The sequence below is a fragment of the Myotis myotis genome, unplaced genomic scaffold (assembly GCF_014108235.1).
Source record: "Myotis myotis isolate mMyoMyo1 unplaced genomic scaffold, mMyoMyo1.p scaffold_m19_p_18, whole genome shotgun sequence".
Taxonomy (NCBI): domain Eukaryota; kingdom Metazoa; phylum Chordata; class Mammalia; order Chiroptera; family Vespertilionidae; genus Myotis; species Myotis myotis.
In genome coordinates this window covers 22038788-22063951 of record NW_023416322.1, presented here as the reverse complement: position 1 = coordinate 22063951, position 25164 = coordinate 22038788, and the positions used below count along the sequence as shown (strand labels likewise).

At 43.7% G+C, this 25164-nt stretch overlaps 1 protein-coding gene across 1 annotated transcript; it reads right to left on the bottom strand.

The window, feature by feature from the left end:
* Positions 1-454: 454 nt before the first annotated feature.
* Positions 455-22565, bottom strand: LOC118673370 (quinone oxidoreductase-like protein 2). Its single transcript, XM_036344069.1, has 10 exons — positions 22432-22565; positions 22240-22348; positions 20526-20622; positions 18937-18995; positions 18374-18439; positions 16737-16846; positions 15847-15928; positions 12282-12463; positions 9672-9900; positions 455-1704 (listed from the first exon to the last, which is right to left on the bottom strand). The coding sequence occupies exons 1-10, from the start codon at positions 22479-22481 to the stop codon at positions 1636-1638; spliced, it is 1053 nt and encodes a 350-aa protein (XP_036199962.1). The 5' UTR covers positions 22482-22565; the 3' UTR covers positions 455-1635.
* Positions 22566-25164: the final 2599 nt, after the last annotated feature.

The window sequence follows — 25164 nt, the reverse complement described above, 5'->3', positions numbered from 1 at the left end:
AATTCACCATTTTAACCGTCTTTAAGTAAATACTTTGGTGGCTTTAAGAACACTCGCATTGTTGTGCAACCATCACCGCCGTCATGTCCAGAACTTTCTCATCTTCCCCAACCGAAACACTGTACCCGTTAAACACAAAGTCCCCATTCCCTCCTCCCCCAGCCCCTGGCAACCACCTTTCTACTCTCTGTCTCCGTGAGTCTGACTACTTTAGGTACCTCATGTAAGTAGAACCATCGAGTATTTGTCCTTTGTCAACTGGTGTACTGCACTTACCATAATGTCTTCACGGTTCACCCATGTTGTGGAGTGTCAGAATGTCCTTCCTTTTTAAGGCTGAACAACATTCCATTGCATGAACATATCACATTTTATTTACCTATTCATCTGTTGGTGGGCATTTGGGTTGTTTCATATTCTTAACTTAATCCTACAATTTAAGACATACAGATAATTCAAATTCATTCCATTTATTGAATATTTACTAAGGGCAACTGTGCTAGGTATTGTGAGAGGTACAGAGGGGAATCCAACATGGTACCTGCTCTTAAGGAATTTTATGCTTAATTAGGAAAGTAGAAAAGAAAGAAGTGAAAGTAATAGCATTTGCTAACTGCTTTGCCCAATCACTGCAGGTATTGCTCACAACAACCTTGTGAGATAGATGATGTAATGTCTACATGAGAGTGAGAAAATGAAGGCTCACAGACCTTACGTAACCACCTCCAAAGTGGTGAGGCTGGGATTCAAACCCACGTCTTGGATTCAGAATCCTGTGTATATTCCACTAGACATGCTGCTCCCTTTGGTGCAAGGCAGAATGTGACAAAGCCTGGGGAGAAGCTACAGGAAGGTAAGAGGGGAAGAGTAAGAGATACCACCCTCCCGAGGGGAGAGGCTCATTGCAGACACAGGTCTTGCAGTTCAGGAAGACTTATATTGGACAGAGATAAGGGAATAGAGGAAACTGCTTGAGCAGAGAGCAGAGGAGCCGTCAGGAAATCTCAGTGCATACTGATGGACCAGTGCAGTTGTTGAACATAAGGCTAGAAAGCAGAGAGGGGCGAAATCTTGGTCATAATGGAATGCTAGCTCAAGGAGTCTGAATTCCACCATGTAGACAATGGTGAACCATTGTAGGTTTTCTAAGTCAAGACATAGTTGTAGCTGTGCTTTGGGGAGGTCACCATGGCAATAATGCATAACAAAGATGGAGGGGGTATAGTTCATAGGTAGGAAAGTCTGGTAGGTAACTGGAATTAGCAGATGAGACATAATTAGTCAGAACGGAAAAGAGGATATGGAGGTGAGCAGCATCTTAGCAAAACCTGGCCACTGATCCATTACAAATGGGGTGACCCTACATCCTGGTTTGTGTGGGACACCTGTTTTCCTGGTGTAATTCCTAACAGCATATCTTCCCTCTCAAACAGGTCCAAGTCTGGACAGTAAAGTATATGATCACACTAATTATGAGGAGTAAGAAAGAAGATTCAAAGGGGACTTGCAAAGATTTTGAACCTGAATTAATAAGGAAGGTGATGTCACCTTTAGAAACACAGGAGGGAAATCAGGTTTTTAGAAAGATGAGGAGTTTGGATGTGGACATGCTGGTCTTGCTGCTGAGGTGAGGGTTTATTTGAGGGAGAGGAGCACCTTGCCTGTGGACTTGCGCTGTATCACATGAAGGAAAGCATCATTGACCTAAAAAAAAAAATCCCAAAATATGTAGAAAGACTTGCATACATGCACATTTCAACAAACATTTGTTGCTGGTTCACTTCTTAAAATAGCTACAGTATTAAGATGTGCCTTCAATGAACTGTATATAATTAACTATGTGACACTAACGAATCACCACAAACCCAGAGGAAAACAATAATATTTGAGAGTAACCCAACCTCAGAATTTACCGGTCTAACCTATAAATTTCAATGTTGTCAGATAAATGACAGCAGGTAAAAAGTCCTCAGGCCCTGGCCAGTTTGGCTCAGTGGACAGAGCATCAACCTGCAGACTGAAGGATCCCGAGTTTGATCCGGGTCAGGGGCACATCCCTGGATTGCAGGCTCAGTTCCTAGTGGGGGTATGTATGTGTGTGGGGGGGGGGGGGGGGGGAGGGGAGGCAGTCAATTGGTGATTCTCTCTCATTATTGATGTTTCTATCTCTCCCTTCCTCTCTGAAATCAGTAAAAATATATTTTTTTAAAAGTCCTCAGGCCTGTCCATACTCTCCTGTAATATCTGTGTGTTCTAGCTTTTCAAAGAATGGAGCTACTGATAGAAGGATCAGTAATTTAATATTTTACAATTTTTATCTTTTTATTAAAACTGTCCTGTTTCCAGTGTGTCTGAAATTGCAGTCTACCTCCAATTCATTTTTAGAAGTAAAAGTTATAAAGCATAAATTAAACAGCAGCCACACTAATCAAGACAGTGTGATATTGTGAAAGAACAGACAAACAGATCAATGGAACAGATCAGCCAGTCCCAAAATAGGCCCCCACTAATGCAGTCAGCTGATCCTTCGACCAAGGAGCCAAGGCAATTCAATGAAGAAAGGGTAGTCTTTTCAAGAAATAGTGCTGGAACCACTGGACACCCACATACGAAAAATGAATCAAGACAATGCCCTTTCATCTTTCACAAATATTAACTCAAAATGGATCTTACATCTTATATGTAAAAGGCAAAACAGATTATGGTGGCAGGGGACCAAGTCAACCTTGACGTGCATCCTAGTGGAGGATGGAGGCCCCTACACAACAGTGAGTCAGGAACCAGATACAGAACCAGGAGCACAGGTGAAACCTTAAAAGACAGCACTGTGTGAAAATTTCAGAAACAGAATAAGATCTACAGCACAACCCTGTGCTCTTGTTTATGTAACTTGAGACCGACTCAGGGGAGGCAAAGGTGTGGGGAATGAGGATAAAGGGAATCCTATATAATAAAACCCTAATATGCTAAGTGTCCAGTCATCTGGTCATCTATTCAACCAATCAAAGCGTAATATGTTAATGATATGCTAAAGCAGTGATGGCGAACCTTCTAAGCTCGGCTTGTCAGCATTTTGAAAAACCCTAACTTAACTCTGGTGCCGTGTCACATATAGAAATTTTTTGATATTTGCAACCATAGTAAAACAAAGACTTATATTTTTGATATTTATTTTGTTAAATGCCATTTAACAAAGAAAAATCAACCAAAAAAATGAGTTCGCGTGACACCTCTGACTGCGTGTCATAGGTTTGCCATCACTGTGCTAAGGCCACTCGCTATGACGTGCACTAACCACCATGGGGCAGATAGTCAACCAGTCAACCAGTCGCTATGATGTGCCCTGACCACGAGGGGGCAGACACTCTGACCTGTAGGTTGGCTTGCTGCTGGGGTCCAGCCGATCAGGACTAAGCAAGACAGGCTGGACACACCCTGGAGCCCTCCTGTGGTCCCTCCCCAGCTGGTCAACCTCCCGCGTCCCTCCCAGCCCCGATCGTGTACCAGTGGGGTCCCTCAACCTGGCCTGCACCCTCTCACAATCCAGGACCCCTCAGGGGATGTCGGAAAGCTGGTTTCTGCCCGATCCCACTCAACACAGGAGCTACCCCCTGGTGGTCAGTGCACTCCCACAGGGAGAGTGCCACTCAACCAGAAGCCAGGCTCATGGCTGGCAAGTGCAGCAGTGATGGTGGGAGCCTCTCCCGCCTCCGCAGCAGCACTAAGGATGTCCAACTGCTGGCTTAGGCCCGCGGGAAGTGGGCCTAAGCCGTCAGTTGGACATCCCCAGAGGGCTCCCAGACTGCAAGAGGGTACAGGCCAGGCTGAGGGACCCCTCCCCGCAAGTACATGTATTTTGTGCACCGGGCCTCTAGTAAGTAAATACAGACATCTGCAAATAAGCAGACACAAAAGCCAAAGATGGGACTCACAAAAATGAAAATGTGCTTTGACATGAGAATTACGATTAAACAACCCTTTCCACTTAAAATCCTCCCCAAAAACCTAAGAAATAACTAAGTAAAAAGCAGGGAAGCAAATCAACTGTGGCAATCTCTCTGTGGACAGTGCCAAGAGCATATGCCTTTGGGGCTCTGTGCCTCACCGAGCCCTTTCCAATCCACACAAATTTAGCTGCCTTCAGAGGGGGTGGAAGAGGTCTAAGAAAGATGTTTGAAACACTCGTCCCCACCTGTCAATCACCCAAAGCTACATCTCCAGTGACTCACAGCTGCATCACTCTCCCTGCCAATGAGAAGTCACTTGTTCCCAGAGACCTGTCAGAGCCCAACAACAAAGACACTTGGGGAAACAAACATAATTCAAGACATTGATACTTTTTTCACCTGGCATCCTAGAGAAATGAGGACTCTCCTGCCAATAAAGGGTAACATAAAAAGAAAATAGTCACTTCAGATGCTAACCTGTTTTGTTAATCATTTTGCACAGAAATCTTTATAAAAATGTAGCACCTATTTACCTGACTTCTTTAACCAATAATATGGAGGGGGGGGTGGGGAACAGGAGGGTAATAACCTTTTTATTCCGTGACTTGGGAATCTCCTCATTTTTAATATCCATTATTTTACCTCCTGTTTTGATGTGTTATTACTTCTATGTCCAGCTGCCACTTCCGCTGTGATTGTAGATGCTTCTAAAAATAACCCAGCTCTGTCCCTTCCCACCCTGTGGTTTCTATCTGGGCTGGGAAAACAGACAACCAGTGATGTTAAGGACTGGTTGCATAATAAGAATGATAAGGCTTGGAGTGAAAGACTAAACAGCAAAGTGCAGGGCTTTAAATCAGAGTCTTCTGATAGCTAATTCGGTTAGATGCCCAGGGGCATTTTCCTCCTGTACAGTACAGGCTGCATCTCAGAGCGGGAGGCTCTCCATACTGGTGCCCAGGCAGACACACAGGCTGAGCCCAGAACCCCGATTCTCTGCCATGCAGTGGATGAAGCCATAATTAAATGTGTCTCTGTAAATATGCACCCTGGAATTTGGAGTCAGGGTGAGGCTACTGCTTTTGTTCTAGGTTCTGCTGTTGGAATTTTTAATTAGCTCATCAAGCAGGAATAATCAGAGTAACTTATAGTTCCCTAAATATATTATGCTGATTCATGCTTCCCATTTGAAACCAGCTCTTCCCCCATCATAGCACTATCCTGAGATCTTTCCAACTAAAAAATAAATTGCTTAAGTCTTGCTTTCTATTGATTGGCATACAGAACGTCCCCAGTGAATGTTCAAATAAACTCATGAATGAATGAATATATCTGGGACTGAGTGGGATTGTTTTTAAAAGGTAAACACATGTAGTTACTGATACACTGTCATAGTTGAATTGTATTCATCATATGGTTGTTCTGATACAAGTTGATCTGAACCTTCTTTTAAAAGTCACTCAACGCATCTCATCAAAAAAGATACAGATGGCAAATGTGCATATGAAAAGATACTCAAAATCATTACTCACCAGAGAAATGCAAATTAAACCCACAATCAGATACTACTCCATACCTATTAGAATGGCTATAATTAAAGAAAGCAACTGACAACAAAAAATTCTGGCAGATGAAAGTAACAAAAACTCTCATACACTGTTAGTGGGAATGTAAAATAAGACAACCGCTTTGATAAAGAGTTTGGTAGTTATTAAAAGATAAACATAGAGTGGCAAACCAGTACAATCAAAATCCTGAAATTTTTGAACAAACAGTGATGCTGGAGCACCAGTTTCTAATCAAAAACACACACACACAGAAAACCTACGTGCTATGGATTTTGGTAGGAATGCACCAGGAATGGCCTCGTCTTCGAAATCATGGGCTACAGAGACTGCAACAGAATTGCGTCCCAGTAACTAAGGCCTAGAGAGCAAGCTGCCGATAGAGTCAAGCTTGCCCCTTCTAACATCAACCTTAGTTATTTGTAGGATTCCACCCAGATTTCTTTAAATGGACATTCTTATCTAATGATGTTATCTAGCCACCATTGAAGCTGAGAGACGGGGGACTGCTCTGTAAGGAAAGCCAAATAAATGTCTGGGTAAATTTGAAAAGAAAAAGTTAAACATACACTTAGCACATGTCCCAGAAATCCCAGTCCTCAAATTTGGAAAACAAAATAAAACATGTCCATACAAAACTCAAACGTGAATGTTTATAGAAGATTTACTTAGAACCACCAAAATCTGAAAATAATAAAATATCCCACTAACTGATACAGAAACAAGTGGTGGTACATCCACACAATGAAATACTATTCCGCAATTAAAAAAAAGAACTACTGGAATATGCAAAAGCATGGATGAAGCTCAGAAGCTTTAGGCAAAGCTGAAGAGGCCAGACTCAAAAGGCTATGTACTGTATGATTCCATTTACACTATGACAATCTTCAAAAGGCAAAATTATAGGGAAAGAAAACAGATCAGTGGTTGCCAGGTTGTGGGGTAGTAAAAGGGGACGGTTACACAGGGGCACAAGGGAACGTTTTGGAGTTGAAATGACAATGTTCTATGTCTTGATTGCAGCGAAGTAGTTACATGACTATATATGTTTGTCAAAACTCAGAGCGAACTTTACTATGTGTAAATGATACTCAAAAAACCTGACTTTAAGAAAAGCCAAGCCATGTATTATTAAACATGAAAATAAATGTTCAAAGTTAAGTGTCAGCCTGGGTTCCTTAGGAAAAAAAGCCTAATCAGAATGTATGCCCCAGTGCTTCTTTATCGCCCAGGGAGGCCGGGTGAGGGGAGAATCGCAGTGAATAGTGGAAAGAGGAGAGGAACTACATGGTGTGTGTCACTGATTCTGAAGCGGTCATTGCTTCAGGGGGACACACCCTGGTTGCTGTTCACGTGGGACCTCTCCAGAGGCCATATGAAACCCACTGCATGTCGAAACAGTCCATGGGGAGGAGGAAAAGCAGCAATCTATCGCAGATTCTGGTGTCAGACCAATGTGGACTGAATTCCAGGTCTGTCACTTACTACTAGTCAGGTGTCTTAGCCTCCACAAGTCTTGGTTTCTTCATCTGTAACTGTTAATGTTGAATCGCACCAGATGTTACCAGGGAAGTTAAACCTCGGTCCTTGAGTTTGGCTAAGAAAGAATTCAGAGCCAAGAACTCAAATACAAGCAAAAGGTAATTTAGAAAGTCACAGAAGTAGAAGCAAGCTATGGAAGCAGTGAGCCAGCTGAGCTGCATGCCCTCAGGAAATAAGTTACAGAGGCAAAAGAAGGGCCCTGGGAGCTGAGGAGAAAGAAAGGCAAAGCAAACACGCCTGGGGGAGAAGGGGGAAAGGTGCAGGTGTGCTCCAGAGAGAGCACACCAGGGGAAAGAAAGGGGTGGGGAAGGGCACAGACATGAGAGAGAGAGAGAGAGAGAGAGAGAGAGAGAGAGAGAGAGAGAGAGAGAGAGAATGCACTGGGTCCTTCATCTTAAGGGGTGCATGACCAGCGATATGCTAGGGCAGCCGTGGGCAAACTACGGCCTGCGGGCTGGATCCGGCCAGTTTGAAATGAATAAAACTAAAAAAAAAAAAAAGACCGTACCCTTTTATGTAATGATGTTTACTTTGAATTTATATGAGTTCACACAAACACTCCATCCATGCTTTTGTTCCGGCCCTCCGGTCCAGTTTAAGAACACATTGTGGCCCTCGAGTCAAAAAGTTTGCCCACCCCTGCTCTAGGGGCAAGGTCCCACCCTACAATACTTGTTTTCCCAGTTTTGCCCATTGCTAGGCACCAGGTTTTCCGCCCTGCACTCTGCTCATGTCTGTCTAACTGCCTACTCTAACACAACATGTGATAAAAATGACTTATTCCTCAGAGTTGTTATAAAGATTAAATGAGAAAATGCATGTAAAGTACTTAGCACAGTTCTTGACTCACAGTTAAGCACCTAATGTATAGGAGCGGCCATCATTATTATTATTATTCCTCTAAATTGTTTGCATATTAAAAGAAACAACAAGAGAAGAAATAGTAAGTGGATGGTGTGTGAATGAGGTACTTGAAATTGTTAGGGAGCAGGGCCTCCGAGAGCCAGCTGGTAACAGGAAGGTCCACAGAGTGGGAAGAACTAGAAAAATCCTACATGCACAGCCCTCATGGGAAAAGAGAAGGGTAAATGGAAACTGACAGGAGGTTAGCAATTCAATAATTAATTCATGTTTAAGTGGAGAGAGAGCATTAATGTGGGTAACCTGGCTTTCTTTCATGCCTGAGCAGCACCTAGAGCACATCAATGCAGAGAAGAGACAGTCCAAACCAGCACGTGTTTCCACTCCTGCACTGCCCAATCGTCCTCATTCTCTATCAACAGCTATCCCTGAGCCTCCGGTAAAGCAAACCTCAGCTGACAAGTCGTGTGATAAAAGCCACACGTTGGAAGGAGACTCAGAAATTTTATGGACTGGTGCTTTTCAAGTTTGAAACCACAAAACCGTTTCTTAAAAGAAAAATATAAACAGAAAAGTAAAGACTTTTTGCACCTATTTCAGCCCCAGCAAAGATGGGGTCCCAGAGCCCAGCAAGTTCAAGTCTACACCTGCCCGCCCCCCCAAGACCCAACTGTGGCTCTGGAAGCATAGTCTGAAAGACACTGATATTGTCCTGCCCCTCAATTTTAGAGACATGTTGACTGGAGCTCAGAAAGGTGAGGAGACCTCCACACAGGTGAACACAGAAGAGGCCAAAACCTGGAATTAGAATCCAACCAGTTTTCTGATGGCCAGTTGGGATATCTCTATTGCACTGAGCGCTGCCGTCTTGACTGACATACCAAGAAGATGAGAAAGAACCATGTTTGGGAAGAATGCGCTTCATCATGGGGAAAAGCATACAACTGGAAGGCCGGTGAGCAGTGAAGTCTGGCCTGACAGCTTGGGCTCCGCTAATCTGCATATGAACAAACCATCGCCCCCACCCATGGCAGGCTAGAGTTACCAAAACAGTTTTTTGAACATTAAAACAAATTAAGCCAAAGGAAAAAATAATTCACAGTGAATGCCTAATAGATTTGCATATGCAACGATTTTGCATATGCACGAGCACAATTACACTTTGGAGGAAGTTTAAGCCACATTAATGGGACTGTGGGGGAATGTAAAAAAGGAATGAATAGCCAACAAAATTAACTACAGTGACTAATGGATGAATTATACTCTTATGATGCTGGGCATGATTTAGTGTTTGTTCACAGAACTCCAGCTTACATCATCTGGTTGTACTTTAAAGTGTCTGTATTTTAAAATCAAAGGTTAAGTTAAGTGCTTCCTTCTTAGCCTTGTATGTTGTGGAGTTCAGAGTTCACATTAACACGGGTAAATTATTTCCCAAAGTACCACCACATCCCCCTGTTTGGGACAATTTGGGACACCACTGATGTAGAAAGAGCCATCAAAAGTCACCGCCTGCATGGGCCTCACGGGCCCTGCTTCTCAGGCGGCTCACTGGGCTCAGGCCAGACAACGCAGAGGACTGGGAGAAATCCTGTGACCCCCTCCCAGCCTGAGAGACCCCATTATTCCATGGAGCATGTTCACCTTTTCATTCCATAAGAGGAAGACTTATAGTATCTGGACAGAAGCTGTTTGGTAGCTTGACACAGATTACTTCCTGGCCTTATCCACACCACATTCCTTAAGAACATCTCACCTCCTCCAGCTTAAAAACCGCTCCAACGTATGGCTGGATGCGCCCTTCCTGGCAGTACTGGAGAGCCGAGGACAGGCTCCAGGAGAAGACAGGGAAGTTCCGGTCTTGGTATCGGCCCCAGTACACGCCCATGGCAGAGATATTCTTCAGGAGCAGGAGATTGGCCGGCACAGAAGCAATGGTTCCTCCAGCAAAACCCACCACCACGATCCTGCCCTCCCATGCCAGACTGAGGAAAAAAGGAGAAGGGGAAAAAAATTAAAACAATGTACCCTCACATCCATTAGGATAGCAACTATTTAAAAAGAATAGAAGAGAAAAGAAAAGACGTGTTGGCAAGGATGTAGAGAAACTGGAACCCTCCGGCACTGTTGGTAGAACTGCAAAATGGTGCAACTGCTATGGAAAACAGGATGGAGTTTCCTCAAAAAAAACTTAAAAATAGAATTTCCGTATGATCCAGCTATCCCACTTTCTGGTCTAACTTCAAAAGAACTGAACACAGGATCTCAAAGAGATATTTGCACACCCTGTTCATAGCAGCGCTGTCTATAATAACCAAGAGGTATGAGCAACCCAAATGTCCATCAACTGAAGAATGGATTAACAAAATGTGTATATACTTGACAATGGAGTATTATTCAGCCTTAGAAAGGAAGGACTTTCTGTCACATGCTATGACATGGATGAACCTTAAGGACATTATGCTAAGTGAAATAAGCCAGTTACAAAAAGACAAATACTGTACAATTCTACTTATTACAGGTGTCTAAAGTAGTCAAATTCATAGAAACAGAAAGGAGAATGGTGGTTGCCAAGGGTTGCGGGGGGAGGGGGGGGGAGGGACGGGGAGCTGTTGTTTAAAGGGTACAGAATTTCAGATCTACAAGGTGGAAAACTCCTGGAGGTCTGTTTCACAACAATGTGAATCTACTTAACACCAATGAACTGCACGCTTAACATGGTCAATAGAGCAAATTTATGTCGCGTAAATTTTTACCACAGTAAAAAACGTAGAATAAAAAACAATGTACATAAATTCATACAGACAAAAAGTAAAACAGAGGTTCCCATGGGCTTGGGAGGCGGGAAAGAGGCAGTTATTGTTTAATGGACACAGAGATTTTGTTGGGGAAGGTTACACAATGTTGTGAGCATATTCAATGCCACCGGATTGTACACCTACAAATGGTTAAAATGAAATACTAGGTTATATATATTTTACCACAATTTTTTTTTAAAAAAAGAAACGTATTAAACCTCCAGCTAGAAATTCCTCTTGACCTAACAAACTGGCAGGGGTGACCCATCTTGTATCACTTTGGATTCTTCCGTAGGGAACTATAAATATAAGCCATAAGTGAGACAGTAGGGGGCCAGAGGAAGTAGCCAGTTTTCTAAGCAGGCCCACTTTAGAATCAAGACTGTCTGTTTAACTATGCCACTACTTTGTGGAAGGAAACTTGGTGTAAACAAATGTCATTCCATATGCTGTACTCGGAGACAACTCAGTTTGAAGCCCTTGAACTTAGGAAGCAGGAATAAGAAGCCAGACACTTTAATGAAGCATCATTTGCTTTCCACAAAGACTTACCTTAGGACTCCTTTAAGTTATGTGCTTCTCTGGAGAGTTTTGAACAATCAACAAAAATTCGAGCAGCAAGTTTCCTGCAGCTCGTTCTGAGAAGTACCATACAGTGCGTGCTAAGCAGTGAGTTATAAAAATAAAGTTTGTAAACATCTTTGATATGAAATGTGTGCATGTTGATTTGGTGATTTGCTTTTCTTCTTCAGAAGGGAAATGAGAAGCTGTTGTCAAAACACTATTATCCCGAAGGCAAGCGAAGGGCGACTGCTAGCGGCTCTCTGTCCTGGCTCTCCGTTTAGTCAACACACTCCCTCCTTTGCTGCTTCTCCAAGCACCATCCTGGACACACTGCAGGGATGCTTGGGGGCTAGAGCACCAACTGGGTCCCCTCTGTGGGCAAGCTGCTCTCTTTGCTTCTACTTCTACTTTAAACTGAGATAAACCACAAAATTGTGCTTGCCAGGATGACAGGAGAAATGAAACCCATGTTACAAAGCACTCCAGAGTCCCTGGTTGAAAACAGAATGAGAATTGGTGTAGAGACAACCAATTCTCCAGTGATTTTTTAAAAAATAAAACAAATCAAAGGGATACCTAGCCTGCTGGCTACTTCAAAATCCAGCAAGATCAAAAGAGTGTGTGCATTTAACATCTGAACAATGATCTCCTCAAGAATTACCCGCACCATGGACATAAGTGGTTAGTGGGGGCCGGCACAGCTGAATTGAACACATGTATAATTTCTAAAGCATTTGATGTTGCCAACTAGAGAGTCTGCACTCGTTTCTTGGATATTTTCCAGTGGGATATTTTGTTGTTGCTATATTTAAGCATTTCCTGATTTTCCCCTCCACTTCTAGTTCTTTCCACACCCCCACTCAGCTGTTCTCATTGGTGCCAGTGCCTGCAGGAGAAGTCAGCAGTGAAGACGAAAGAGAAGCAAGGCCAGGTGGTGGCGGGGGTCCGGAAAGGTCCCTCAGAGCCCCAGGTCGAACCCACTCTGGAAAGACCCCTCCACGCACCTGCGGAGAGCGTCCAGGAAGATGTCTCCCCCCACGGTGTCGATGACCACGTTCACCCCGTCACTGCCCACCAGCTTCCTCACTGCTTCCTTCAGGCTGCCCTGACTGTAGTTCACGCTGGACTGTGCGCCCCTCTGCATGGCCAGCTGGCACTTCTCGTCACTTCCAGCGGCAGCTATTACCTGCATAAAGGACACAAAGCTGCTGAGTTTCAGAATATGTACCAAGAGGGGCTCATGCCATCCAACCTGCCTGCCACCAAAGGGTGCTAATCAAGGAAACCCATGGGACCTTGCTGACCTAGCATCAGCCTCAATCCAATGCATCAGCCCCAGCACACAGCACCATCGCACTGGACCCTCCATGCCCCACCATGGGACCCACACTTCCAGGAATCCTGGACCCCCCATGGGTCTAGCCAGGAGATGGTTCAGGAGACACTCGGTAAGTTCCTCCAAATGCAAATTAAAACCACCATTTATTAAGCATCTCCTATGAGGCAAGTAGTAAGGACACAAACTAAATACCAAGCTACAGCAAATGAGAAAGGCTTTTCAGACAGTAAAACAAGATTTAATGGGAAGATCGGGACAGATACTAACCGGCTTCATTACCTACGGCAAATTACTGAGTAAGAACTAACACTTACATAGTACTTACTATGTGCCAGGCATTAATTCTTAATTAGAGAGAGAGAGTTATATAGAGTATAACTCAATATATTAATAGCCCAGTGATATACACACTATTATTATCCCCATTTTAGAGATAAAGAAACTGAGGCAAAAGAACTTAAGTAACTTGCCCAAAGTCACCCAGCTAATGGGAGGCAGAACTGGAAACCAAGTCCAGGTAATCCTTCTCCAAAGTTCAGGCTTTAACTTCTCTCTATATTGCTTGCCTACTTCTCTAAGCATCAGTTACCTCATTCACATATTCATCTTTATTTTAAGAATTCAGTGGAATACTACTGCATGTAAAGCACTTGCAAAACTTGGATAAATTGAATCTATTGTTACACATAGGCAATCACTTATTCTATTTAAACCTCATAAGAGTATCATGAGGAGGTATAAATACTTCCATTCTATTAGATAGAGACGTAGAACCAGAGAAGTTATTAACTCAGGATCTTCCAGGTAGTAGGTGGTAAAAAAAAAAAAAAAAGTATTCAAACCCATTGCTGCCTGACTCCAAAGCCCATGCTTTTCCACTCCATCATGCCTAAGGCGTGACAAAGATGGCACCAATGGCTGCGGGGCATACTGTGAGGAGGTCTAGGGTTTGGAAGTCTCCAGAAAAGTTTCCAACACTCAGGCATTGCCTGGAGGTGCCTTATCACTGGGCAGCACCCACCAGCGCACTTTGGCCCCAAGGTGACTTTCAAAAACATCAGTGGCCTTCAAAGATTCCAAACTCACCCATAACAATGTGAAACTGAAAGCTGCCCTCAAATAGCTGCAGGTCCCGGAGGGCTGTCAGCACACAGTGCCACAGTGGGCGACACCTGACCAGGTCAGGCACCTGATTGCAATCCCAGGATTCTCACTAGGTCCTGGGGAGACCTGCTGTGAATCCATCTCCCTCTTGGTGCCTCACTTTCTTTATCTGTGAAATAGGGATAATAAACACTTTACATTACCCATCCCCCAGGGGTGTTGTGAGGATCAAGGGTTAGAGAACAGTGGTGGAGGCACTGTGAAAGCCATACGAAAAGCTGCGAATGGAAGATGTTATCAAAATGACCTGTTCCAAGTAGAGAGCATGATGACATTATTTTTGTTTGCTTTTGCCTAAAACCATTATTGCTGCTTAGATTAATATCTGAATTGAAGTGAACCGGTCTACTAACCTCCTGTCACTACTCAAAACAAATGGTACAATTTCATCTGTAAGTGTTAAACAGTCACAGGTTCTAGACAATTAGACTAAGTGTGGTTTCCCTGCTAAGAGAGGTGCTAAAAGCCCTTGTTTTTGACATGAAATGTGTTAATATCCACAAGGAGCCTCCTGGTATCTAAGATTGCTTTCAGAACTCACATGTCTTCCCAAAGGAACTTCATGTGAGAAGGAGAGATGCCACCTGCCGAAATTCCAGACCAATCCAATTATCTCCAAGCCTGTAGATTCCTAGCACCTTCTGGATACTCCAATTGCATGCGCCATGGGAACTTCACACTCAACACCATCCAAAACTGTACCCGACATGTCCTCCTGCGCTCTCAATCCCAACAAATGGCAAATCCACAAATTAACCTACTTTGCTCCTTCCCATTCAATGTCTAATAATAACAGGATCCCTTTTCAAGAGAGTCTTACTGACATGCCATCACCTCTAACAGGCAAAATGCATGTGTAATTTCAATATTCCCACAACAACCCTACAAGGAAGGCATTACCAATGAGGAAACTGAAGTGATTATGCTATAGGCAGAGCTAGAATTTGAACCTAGGTGAGGCTAACTTCTAAGTCCTTGTGCCTTCAGCAATATTAGAAGGCTCTCTAGGGACCAAATTCTCTATTTTCTTCCAATTTAGTACGTCTCGATTCATCACCTCCGCTGCCCTGGTTCAAGTAGCATCACCTCAGGCTGGGATTGCTCCAAGAGTCTGCCCTACCACTTATGAACCGCCCTAACCTTATCCATCCCTCATTCCCACTGCTACCACAGCGAACTCTGGAAATTCAAAGATGATCATGTCACTTCTCTACTTAACACCCTCATGTGCTTCCCATAACTGTTCAAATTCTCCAGCACCTCCTGATCTTACTCTGCCCACCTCTATAGAGTCATTTTCCACCGTTCTCCAGATCCTCTGCCCCACAGATGCTGTTTGCAAGTCCCTGAATGCATCATGTTAGTTCCTCTTCCTCTGTCTTCTAATAGGTCCTCCCGCCACTAAAATGGCCTTCACTTCACTTCTTCCTCTATTCAACTGCTACCAGTCCTTCAAAAACTCAGTTTCAATGTCCACCATCTTCAAAAATCCTTCCTTCTTTGATATCCACTTTCTTTCATTTGTTAAGTCATTCATTCAAAAAATAGTTACTGAGTGCCAGGCACTGGAACGACAATAATGAACCAGACACTGTCCCTGCCTTCATGAGGATTTCAGTCCAGTGGGTAAGGTAAATTAGTCTAATAATGACGCAAGTAAAAGATTAAGCATATACTGAGATGTGTAAGGTGTGTACTATGAATGAGAAGTATAAGATGCCATGAGGCCATATACAAATAGTGAGGGGAGGGAATTAATATTTCCTGAGGGACAAAGGATACTTCCCTAAAAAGTAGCATCTGAGTTTGAAGTGTGAGGTGTGGGGGTGGGAGGGGAAGTTCAGAGCATCACAGCTGAAGCGAATTGGACCTTGCAGGTCCAACTTACTGGAAGGGCCAGTGATATACTCCTAGGACCCCTCGTTCATCCACAGGCAAACAGGTGGCAAGGTTCTGCTCTAGGTGACTTTGCATCCCCAGTGCCTTGCATGTGGTTTTTGCTAAATCAATGAAAACCATATTTTGTGGTATGATTCGTTTAAGTGGAGACTCTAACATACAAATACCTTGGCCTGGAGAACATTTGTTGCCACGTCTATCACTGCAAGGCCTGTGGCTCCAGCTGCTGCCGTCACTAGAACAGTTTCTCTGTGCCAAGAGAGAGACGAACGCTACTTCAGAAACCAGAAAGCGTCCAGCAATATGATCTCACGAACATTTTGAAACCAGGACATTTTAAAGCAACGAGAACTTCGAGACCATTTCATTCAACCCTTTATGTGCATGCCTTCTCCAGCCTTTAGGGCTGGGTGGTACTACTCTGGTCCAGTTTTCAAAACTTCCTGGGAGAAATATTCCTTAATATCTCTCGGTAGCCCCTTCTTTTGAGCAACCACTCAATTTCTGCTCCAGAAATTCTGTCCCAAATCATTCTCATACTAAACACTGCTGAATTTTAGGAGGTGGTGATCACATAATGGCCATGGGTCAACTAAACCCACCTCCCTGAAAAGAGCAGAAGGCAATAGGTAAACCCAGGTAAAGTGGGGGACTTCAGCACCTCTGAGTTTAAAATATCCCAGTTAAACCCACACAACCAAGTCTCTTGGAAACAAATACCACAGGCCTCCACTAAAACCAGGGGGAAGACGTTAAATCAACTCCCTAAACATGAAGGTTTTCTAGAAGGTGATATCCAAGGTGGTCAGGTCTGAGAGGGATATTTCTCCAAATTCATACTGGCAAAGTTCGCAATCTACCATTCCCTCTCAGAAAAAAAGGATTTTCCCACCATCACCAAACCCCAATCTCCAGTCACTACTTTCTTTGGCCTTTCCTTAGGCAGACTGAACGTGAGCTAAAGGTCAGGCACGGGAGAGGAAGGGGCAAGGCCTTGAGTACTTATGATATCAGAGAAGGATCCTAGCCAGCTCTCTGTTGTCTACACAGTCCTTACCCAGGCTGGGTACATGCCCGATGCTCCAGGGCCATAATAGCAGTACCATAAGACACGGGCAGGATAGCAGCTTCCCGGAGCGGCACCCTGTCTGGAATCCGCCACAATACCTGTAAAAGAGATAACAGTGACTTAGTGATTCCATACGTACCTGTTCCTAAAGGCTGCTCAGTCAATACTATGATTTGATTAAGTGATTGATTTGCAAAAGGAAACACCTGTCAGGAACAAAGCCTAGTAGAAGTCAAAACCAAGCAACCTGTGGCCAAGTTCAAGACCTGCGCGCATCAGTTTTCAAAAATCTTAAAGTTGCACCTGCTCAGGAAGGAACCAACAAACTTATGGAGAATGCAACACTGACCACTCTACTATATAATGGGTGAACTGGATATTAGGTGTATTTTACCTCAATAAAACTGAGGGGGAAAATATGTACTCTTCTCCAATAGTGAGCACCATTCACATCCTGCACAACCAGATCTGGCCAACCTGGCTGGCTCCATTCCCAGGGCCATCTCTTTCACAAGCTCCCATGGGAGAGAAACCCATTACATCCGGCTTAACTACCTAACTGTGGTCCAATTGAAAAGCCAGCCAGTTGCTTCCAGGGCTCAGAAAACAAAATGTTTCTTTATTAAACCACTCATGCCAGGGTTCTTGTCCCAGCATCAAGAAGGGTTCAGGAATCTGGAGAAGGCTGTGCGTAGATTAATAAAGAGGAGTCCACAGACGAAATATAATTTTGAAAGGCATTTGGGGGTCAGAAGAGCCTAGTTTAAAGGAAACTAAGATCTAAGATCTAAGGTCTTAGGTTCTCAGGTCTTAAAGTCTAAGGTCTCCTTGTTCCAGGACCCCATGCTTTTTATTAACACAATTTGTCCTGAGGCGAGACAGAGATATACACTTCAAAGGGTCAGGGTTTCCTACAGAGTCCATTGACAGAATGGGGGAATTAGCCTACGGCTGTTCAGGTGTTTGGCCAGTAGGAGGCAATAACATGTAGATTAAGATGCCCTTCAGCTGTCCGGCAGCCATAATCAATTTAATGCAATGGTTCTCAACCTTCCTAATGCCGCGACCCTTTAATACAGTTCCTCATGTTGTGGTGACCCCCAACCATAAAATTATTTTCGTTGCTACTTCACAACTATAATTTTGCTACTGTTATGAATCGTAATGTAAATATCTAATATGCAGGATGTATTTTCATTGTTACAAATTGAACACAATTAAAGCATAGTGATTAATCACAAAAACAATATGTAATTATATGTGTTTTCCGATGGTCTTAGGCAACCCCTGTGAAAGGGTCGTTCGACCCCCAGGTTGAGAACCGCTGACTTAATGTATCCTGTTCAGGTTTGACGAAATGCCATCAGCCATTCCCAGATGCAGCCCTGCTGAACATGCTGGAATTGGTCTCCAGCAACTCCACCCAAAGTTCTGTGCAAGGGCTATCACACCAATATAGAAAAGGGATTTAGCATTTGAAAGAAAGAAGAGCTTGACTGAAAAACAAGATATGAGCAAACAAATACAAAGAAAAAGGGGCGGGGTAGAGGGGGTGAGGATAGGTAAAAATTAAAGGAAGGAAATTTTTAAAAATACCTAAACATTGTATTGAGAGATAGGGATACCTTCTGGTCAGTGATACATTCTTCAGCCATACTGTTGAAGCCACTCACGCCAATAACTCGATCTCCCTGAAGGGAAAATATCGGTAAGGTAGGTTCAGATGCATCTTTCTTTCTGATTCTTTACGACCCCCCAGGTTTGCCCTAACTATCTATTTAGAGTTAATGTTTAGTAAATAATTCAGCCTTTTTCTCAATATCCCCACCAGGATGCCAAGCCAATCTGAGCATATTTTGGACAATGATATGGGTATCAATTAGAATATGAATATACATATGAGTTAGAATACCAGTGTTAATTTTTTTCACAAGAAGCTGAAACTTGATAATTTCCTATCCTCTGAGCCACGAAAGAACTTTTGTTGGTAACGAAAGTTTAACAAAGCAAGGCACTTCTACTGCCTTCCTTCCCCCAATTCAGAATTCGTTTCTTCCCCCTCCATCTCAGTTTCCCTTTGGTGTCTTCTGACAAAGACCAGGAGACATAAGACCCTTTGGCTACAAATGAGTTGGCATGTTTCTCAAAGCTACGTACACATCAATTCTCTAAATTTCATCACATTTACCTCTTTAACTGTGCTGACCTCTGTGCCTGTCTCCAATACTGTCCCAGAAAACTCCATTCCTGAAACAAATTGTTTCGAGATTAGGTTAATCTGTAAAGCCCAGCACCATGGAGGTCAGAAGATCCTGACCCACAAGCTTTCTGGAACTGAGAGGTTTAAGTGCCTCCCCTCACCTACCCAGGGAGGAGGGGGAAGAGTGTCGTACCCAAATCACAGGAAAGTGAACTTAAGATTTTTCACGATCACAACCTGAAAAGCTGTAGCAGCCCCATTCTTACCAGGACACAAACGAAAATTTCAAGAATGAGTGAAAGCACGGAGGTACACAAGTACTTTTACAGGCACACCAATACTTTTGACCCAGATCACTGGGGGTGTGGGCTTCTACAGCACCCCAATTACGATGTTCACCATACTGGATGCCATGTCTCCTCTGCTGGACTGTAAAGTCCTCAAGGATATGAACCATATTTATTCATACAGTACTTGGCTCAAATGGATAAACTAGTATTGTCTGCCCTTTCCTCTTCCACCTCCAAAATTTCTGAATTTAATGATCATACATTTCCCACTTGAGCTGCCAGAGGACTAACTCAGCTGAGTATGACATGACAGCTGCCCCCATCCAGTATTTCAGCAAGTAAAAACAGAGGGAAATGGTTCCAACTGTTGAGACACAACCAAACACCCTGAGGCCAAAACACAGCAACTATTTTGCAATTACTATATCCTTAACAGTACATTTCCGTATAGAATATACATGCACCATATACATGCTGAACTACAGTTATTCCTGTTAAAATAAATTTCAACAACAAAAATCAATCATGTGTCCACATTTTCAGAATTTAAATGTAATCAGATCGGGCATAGGGAAAATCAGAGAAGACAATGTGCTACTAGAAATGTATAAACTCTTTTCCTTCTTTCTGATCCTTTGATATTGGGTTTCTTTGGGAATGTGTTTGTAAAGAATAAGAGTTTTGCCCCAGCTGGTTTGGCTCAGTGGATACAGCGTCAGCCTGTGAACCAGAGGGTCCTGGGTTCGATTTAGTCAAGGGCACGTGCCCGGTTGGGGGTTCGATTCCCAGTGGAGGGCGTACAGGAGGCAGCTGATCAATGGTTCTCTCTCATCATTGATGTTCCTAATTCTCTCTCCCTCTCCCTTCCTCTCTGAAATCAATAAAAATATATTTTTTTAAAAAAGAATAAGAGTTCTAGCTGCAAAAAAAAACAAAAAACAAAAACAAAATTGAGGCAATGTTAAGGAATAAAAGAAAATGACTAGGACCAATGATGATTGGGATCAGAATTCTGATGGACAGAATGATATGTGAGCATTCATTTGTTCATTCATGTTAAAAATATTTATTGAGCATCTACTATGAGCCAGTTATAACGCTAAACTGAGAGATATAATAAGGGTAAAATAGTTATAGAAATTTCCCACAATCTAGTGCTTCTAATTAGTGGTGAGGCTGACATGTCTGAGATGTCACTGACAGTGGGTAGAGTCATAGATGAAGTGCATGGTTCTGAAAACGGTGTCTTCTTTCCCTGCAGCAGTCCCTTGGCCCCTCCACACTCACCAGGTGTGAAGGGAAGATGGGGCCTTTCCTGATACTGACCACGGCAAACCAAAATATCAGCAAAGTTAACTCCACAGAAATGGACATCAACTCTGACCTGTAAAGGAAACAGAGCAGAGCAGTATATATCCGTGGAGACAGTAACTGAATTATAGCAAAATATTTACTGAATACCTACTACATGCCAGGTACTGAACTAAGTCGCTATGCACAATCATGAGGCAATCAATGTGGACAATTTCCCTGGCTTCATGGAGCAAAAAGTAGGGTAGAGAAGACAAATATTCAACCAAATAATTGTATTTATGTGTTAAATTACAACTTCCACACAAAATGTTAAAAATAGAAATATGTGATGCTATGAAGGCATATGACGGGGAGACTTAACCTTTTGGGCGAGTCAGGAGAAATCCTTAAGAAAGTAACCCTTGAACTAAGAACAGCCAGGAGTTAACTATGCAAAATAAGAGAGAATCCTGGCACTGCCAAAAGCAATGTCATGTGCAAAGGCACTGTGGTGGGGACAAAAGAAAAACCAGCAAGCCTAGAGCACAAATAGGAGAGAGAGATATGGGGTTAGAGAGCAGGGCCCACACCATCCAAGGGTTTATAGGCTGTCTTGATCACCCTAGTCTTCAAGGTAGGAATAATGGGAAGACATTAAAGGATTTTAAGCAGGAGAGTAACATGATCAACTGTCTTGGGAATCAGGAATCATACTGGAGGCTAGTGCTAGATCACCAGCTTATGTTTTAGGCCAGCACTGAAGCTGAGGTAGGCCTGCAGCAGTGTAGCCAGCAGTTTCTTTAGACCGGGGGCGGGAAAACTTTTTTTCTGACAAGGGCCACTTGGATATTTATAACATCGTTCACTTAATATAATTCGCTTAATATAAATTTATGTTGCTGTTTAAAAAAAGCTCCTACATTTATTGAATTTTGAGTCCTGCCTGCAGTTGCCTAAATTGCTTACATATGCAGCACACACATGACCTCAAGCCACTCCACCTTAATTTATGGATGATTGGGGAATTAATGTCTTTCAGCACCTGAGTCCCAGGAAGCTGAGTGGCTGCCATCATGTGCTCACCCAAATAATCCAGCAGGTCCCTGTTAGTGGCACATTTCTCCCTCTCACAAGGGGTCCCCCACATTGAGGCTCACTGCCTGCTGCACCCAGTCAGAAGTGCTCATTCTCCATGCCAGCTGACATTGTGTCATCAGAGTGATCAACCTCAAGTGACTTCCACATTTCACTGGAAATGCCCACAACCTTAAACCCCACACCACTGCAGTACAGCCGACGCGGGCACAAGGCACATACATACATAGTTCAATGGAAATACTGGACGTTGCTAGTGTAGGGGAGGAGGGAGGGCAGATAATTAGATGCTGACACCCAAGAGAAAGCAACGGATGGGGTCCATTTATCTGTGTTAAATCCATAGCTTGCAGGTGGTTGTGCAAAAATGGTGTGCTAATCAGAACTCTCTGTTTCTAAGGCAACAGCTGTGGGGCGTTCTGAAAGCGGCCTCCACTTGTGTTTGGGGAGAACAATCTTCCTTAGACCTTTTGGGGAACCCTGAATGGGCCCACGGAGCCCACCACGAAGTTGCCCGCGAAGCTGAGCGCTAGGGAACTCCGGTGGGTGTGTGGGGGCCGCGGGGAAAATGAAAGGGCGTCAAGAGGTCCCGGGGACAGGCCAATCACCCTACCTCGTGAGGCCCCACAGGGCGGGGGGCGACCTCCTCAATGGCCAGGGGCTGCTTCAACTCCGCGCACCGCGCGGCGCGGTAGTGGCGGCCGCCGCCCGGCCAGGCTCTCCTGCAACACGGGACGGGGATAGGGTTACTCGGGGTCACCCGTGCGGCTGCCTTTTGGAGCTCAGGGAAGACTCGGGGTCCCACCTGCAGAGCCACACCCATGGGAAGCAACGTCCCCCAAGCGTCGCCGCCATGTCCCCGCGCAGGGAGTCACCGGAGGGGAGGGGGCCGGGGCAGGAAGAGCGCACGGCGCCAGCCCCGCCCTGCCGCGTCCGGGGGCGGAAGAGGGATTGGCCGCGTCCAGGGACACGACCCGAGCCGGGCGGGCGGCGCTGCCAGGACGCGCCCCCGCCAGCCCGCCCGCAGGGCCGCGGGGACCCCGGGGCGCTCGTCCCTTGTCCCGCAGGCTTCCTGGAGGTGGAGCCCACTGGCAAGGAAAGAAAAGTCGTGCCAAGAAAACGATTATCCGAGATGATGCATTTGTTGGCATTTTTATAGCAAATTTGGGAGCCTTTTAAAACCACACTTGGTGGCGTTTAAATTGTGGTTCTTGGGTCTTCTGCACATGTGAAATCCTAAACGCACAGGTAAAGGCTTCAATGTGTGCCTTCAACGCCTTATTAGAGTTTAATTCTGTTTGTTAATCTTTACCCGAGGATATTTTTTCCATTGATTTTTAGAGAGAGTGGGAAGGAGGGAAAGGGAGAGAGAAACATCCGTGAGGTACACCTACCTTGCCCTTGCCAGGCCAGCATTGAACCTGCAACCCAGGTACCTGCCCTTGCCCTGGAATTGAACCCCTAACCCTTTGGTGCTCGGGGCTCACACTCTAACCACTGAGCCACATGGGCCAGGGCAAAGTTCAATTCTTGTTACCAATTTCCTCACACAGGGCCATTTTCACTAAAACTATATGGTTATTAGGAATCCAATGTGTAATGAGCTTACACAAATCCAAAAAGTACTTCCAATTAAAGTCAGGCCAAAACCTGGTAGTTTTCATAGTTCTGAAGCCAGTAGTAGGCCTGGCACAAGGTAGATGCTCAATAATTGATTAAGTGATCATATAATTCCTGGCTGAACAGGTACACTCTGAAAAAACTGAAAACATGACAATATAATCTGTGAAATATGATGCAACGGGGTAGACCTCTGTTGCAACAGTAATCAAATGTCAACATGCTGCCAGTGTAAGAGAAGCACATGTTATCCTGGGAAGTATGTTTCATTTGACGGGTAGCTTTGAAGGCAGCATGATCTCTTTGAAGGTCATCTGGTCAGAGAATAGCCTCTCAGGTTCAAGCCCAGCTCTACTATCTATTTGTCTGGCTTTGGCACTGACATCTGAGGGCTGTGGGCCCCAGTTTTCTCCTCCATAAAGAGAAAACCTTGGGCAGGATAATCCCCAAGTTGCTAAATTCTGTTTCTATTTTTTGATGGAAACAAGAGTGCAAGATAGCAAATGACCTGGAAAGAATGATCAGGAGTAGAATAAAGACAAAAAATAGAGAACGAATATGAAGGAGAAATGAACTTTTGAGATGACTGCCCACAGGCTTTGGTGGGAAAGAAATTCAAGAACCAGGTCACCACTTTTATCTTAAGAGCACTCACAGGGAATTTTAAGTCATTTTAGCTCCTGTGGCTCTTAGGAGGAACAAGGACTAGAAGGTGAGAAAATGAAAAAAACAATTCTTTCCAATAGACACTTTGTAAACTCTTAAGTCATTAGGCACATAAAATCAAACCAGCAATAATGGAGAAATACCAACATTAGCATCATCAAAACGAACATTCTGGTTGCCAAGTAATAGTACGCAATAAGAAATATCAAATTTATGAAGGGTGAAACCAGGATTGATTGTACTGAGAACAAAATGAGTTGTTATATGTGGAAAATGTTTTGTAAAATATTAGGTAGTTATACAAGATATAAAGAAGCCAGCAGTTTTTAATGGGACTCCTTGCAAGCAGCAACCATTTCTTTAACCTCCTTGTATTTGCAGTACTTTGCAACACTTTTAGGAACTTAATGCTTCTCCAATGAATTGTTAAAGTATCTGTAAGCATCAAGTCTCTTATTTATTTTTAAAAATATATTTTTATTAATTTCAGGGAGGAAGGAAGAGGGAGAGAGAGATAGAAACATCAATGATGAGAGAGAATCATTGATTGGCTGCCTCCCGCACACTCCCCACTGGGGATTGAGCCCACAACCTGGGCATGTGCCCTTGACCAGAATCGAACCTGGGACCCTTGAGTCCCCAGGTCGACGCTCTGTCCACTGAGCCAAACCGGCTAGGCAAGTCTTTTATTTTTGATTAAGTATTTTTATGTAAATTTTTTCTATTGTGGTCTTCATAATGTCCTTGTCATTCTCAGGGAATATGAGAATCAATGAGTTTGGAGAAATCTATCAATGCTGCATCCTACATTTACAACGATATCTGAAGAAAATAGTTCAAGTCTCTTTAAGAAGAATCTTAGAGGAAGAAGAAAGTGTCTTAGGTAATGGAGGTGATTTTCAACACTTACCAGTATATGCAAAATAGCTTTCACATTTCCAAAGAGCTTCAAAGGTAAGTGACAAGGCATTTAATAGTAGTTGCTATAGTAGCAAAAGAAATATTTTGCCTCTCCCTCAAAGTGTTGCCACCACACCATACTATCTAGTTTTTGTTATCATCTGGATATTTTGTTTTATTAGGGGAAAAGTGGACAGAAAGAATAAAATTTGAGTCCTGTAGAAGAGTAAGACCAAACAGCTAAATCTGAACTGATCAGCCCTCTGGGAAGAAAGAGAAAGAATCAATAACTGCCCTGCAAACCAGTTCCAGGGCTCATTAGGAAGTAAAAGAGCGACTCTTCCTGCAGCTA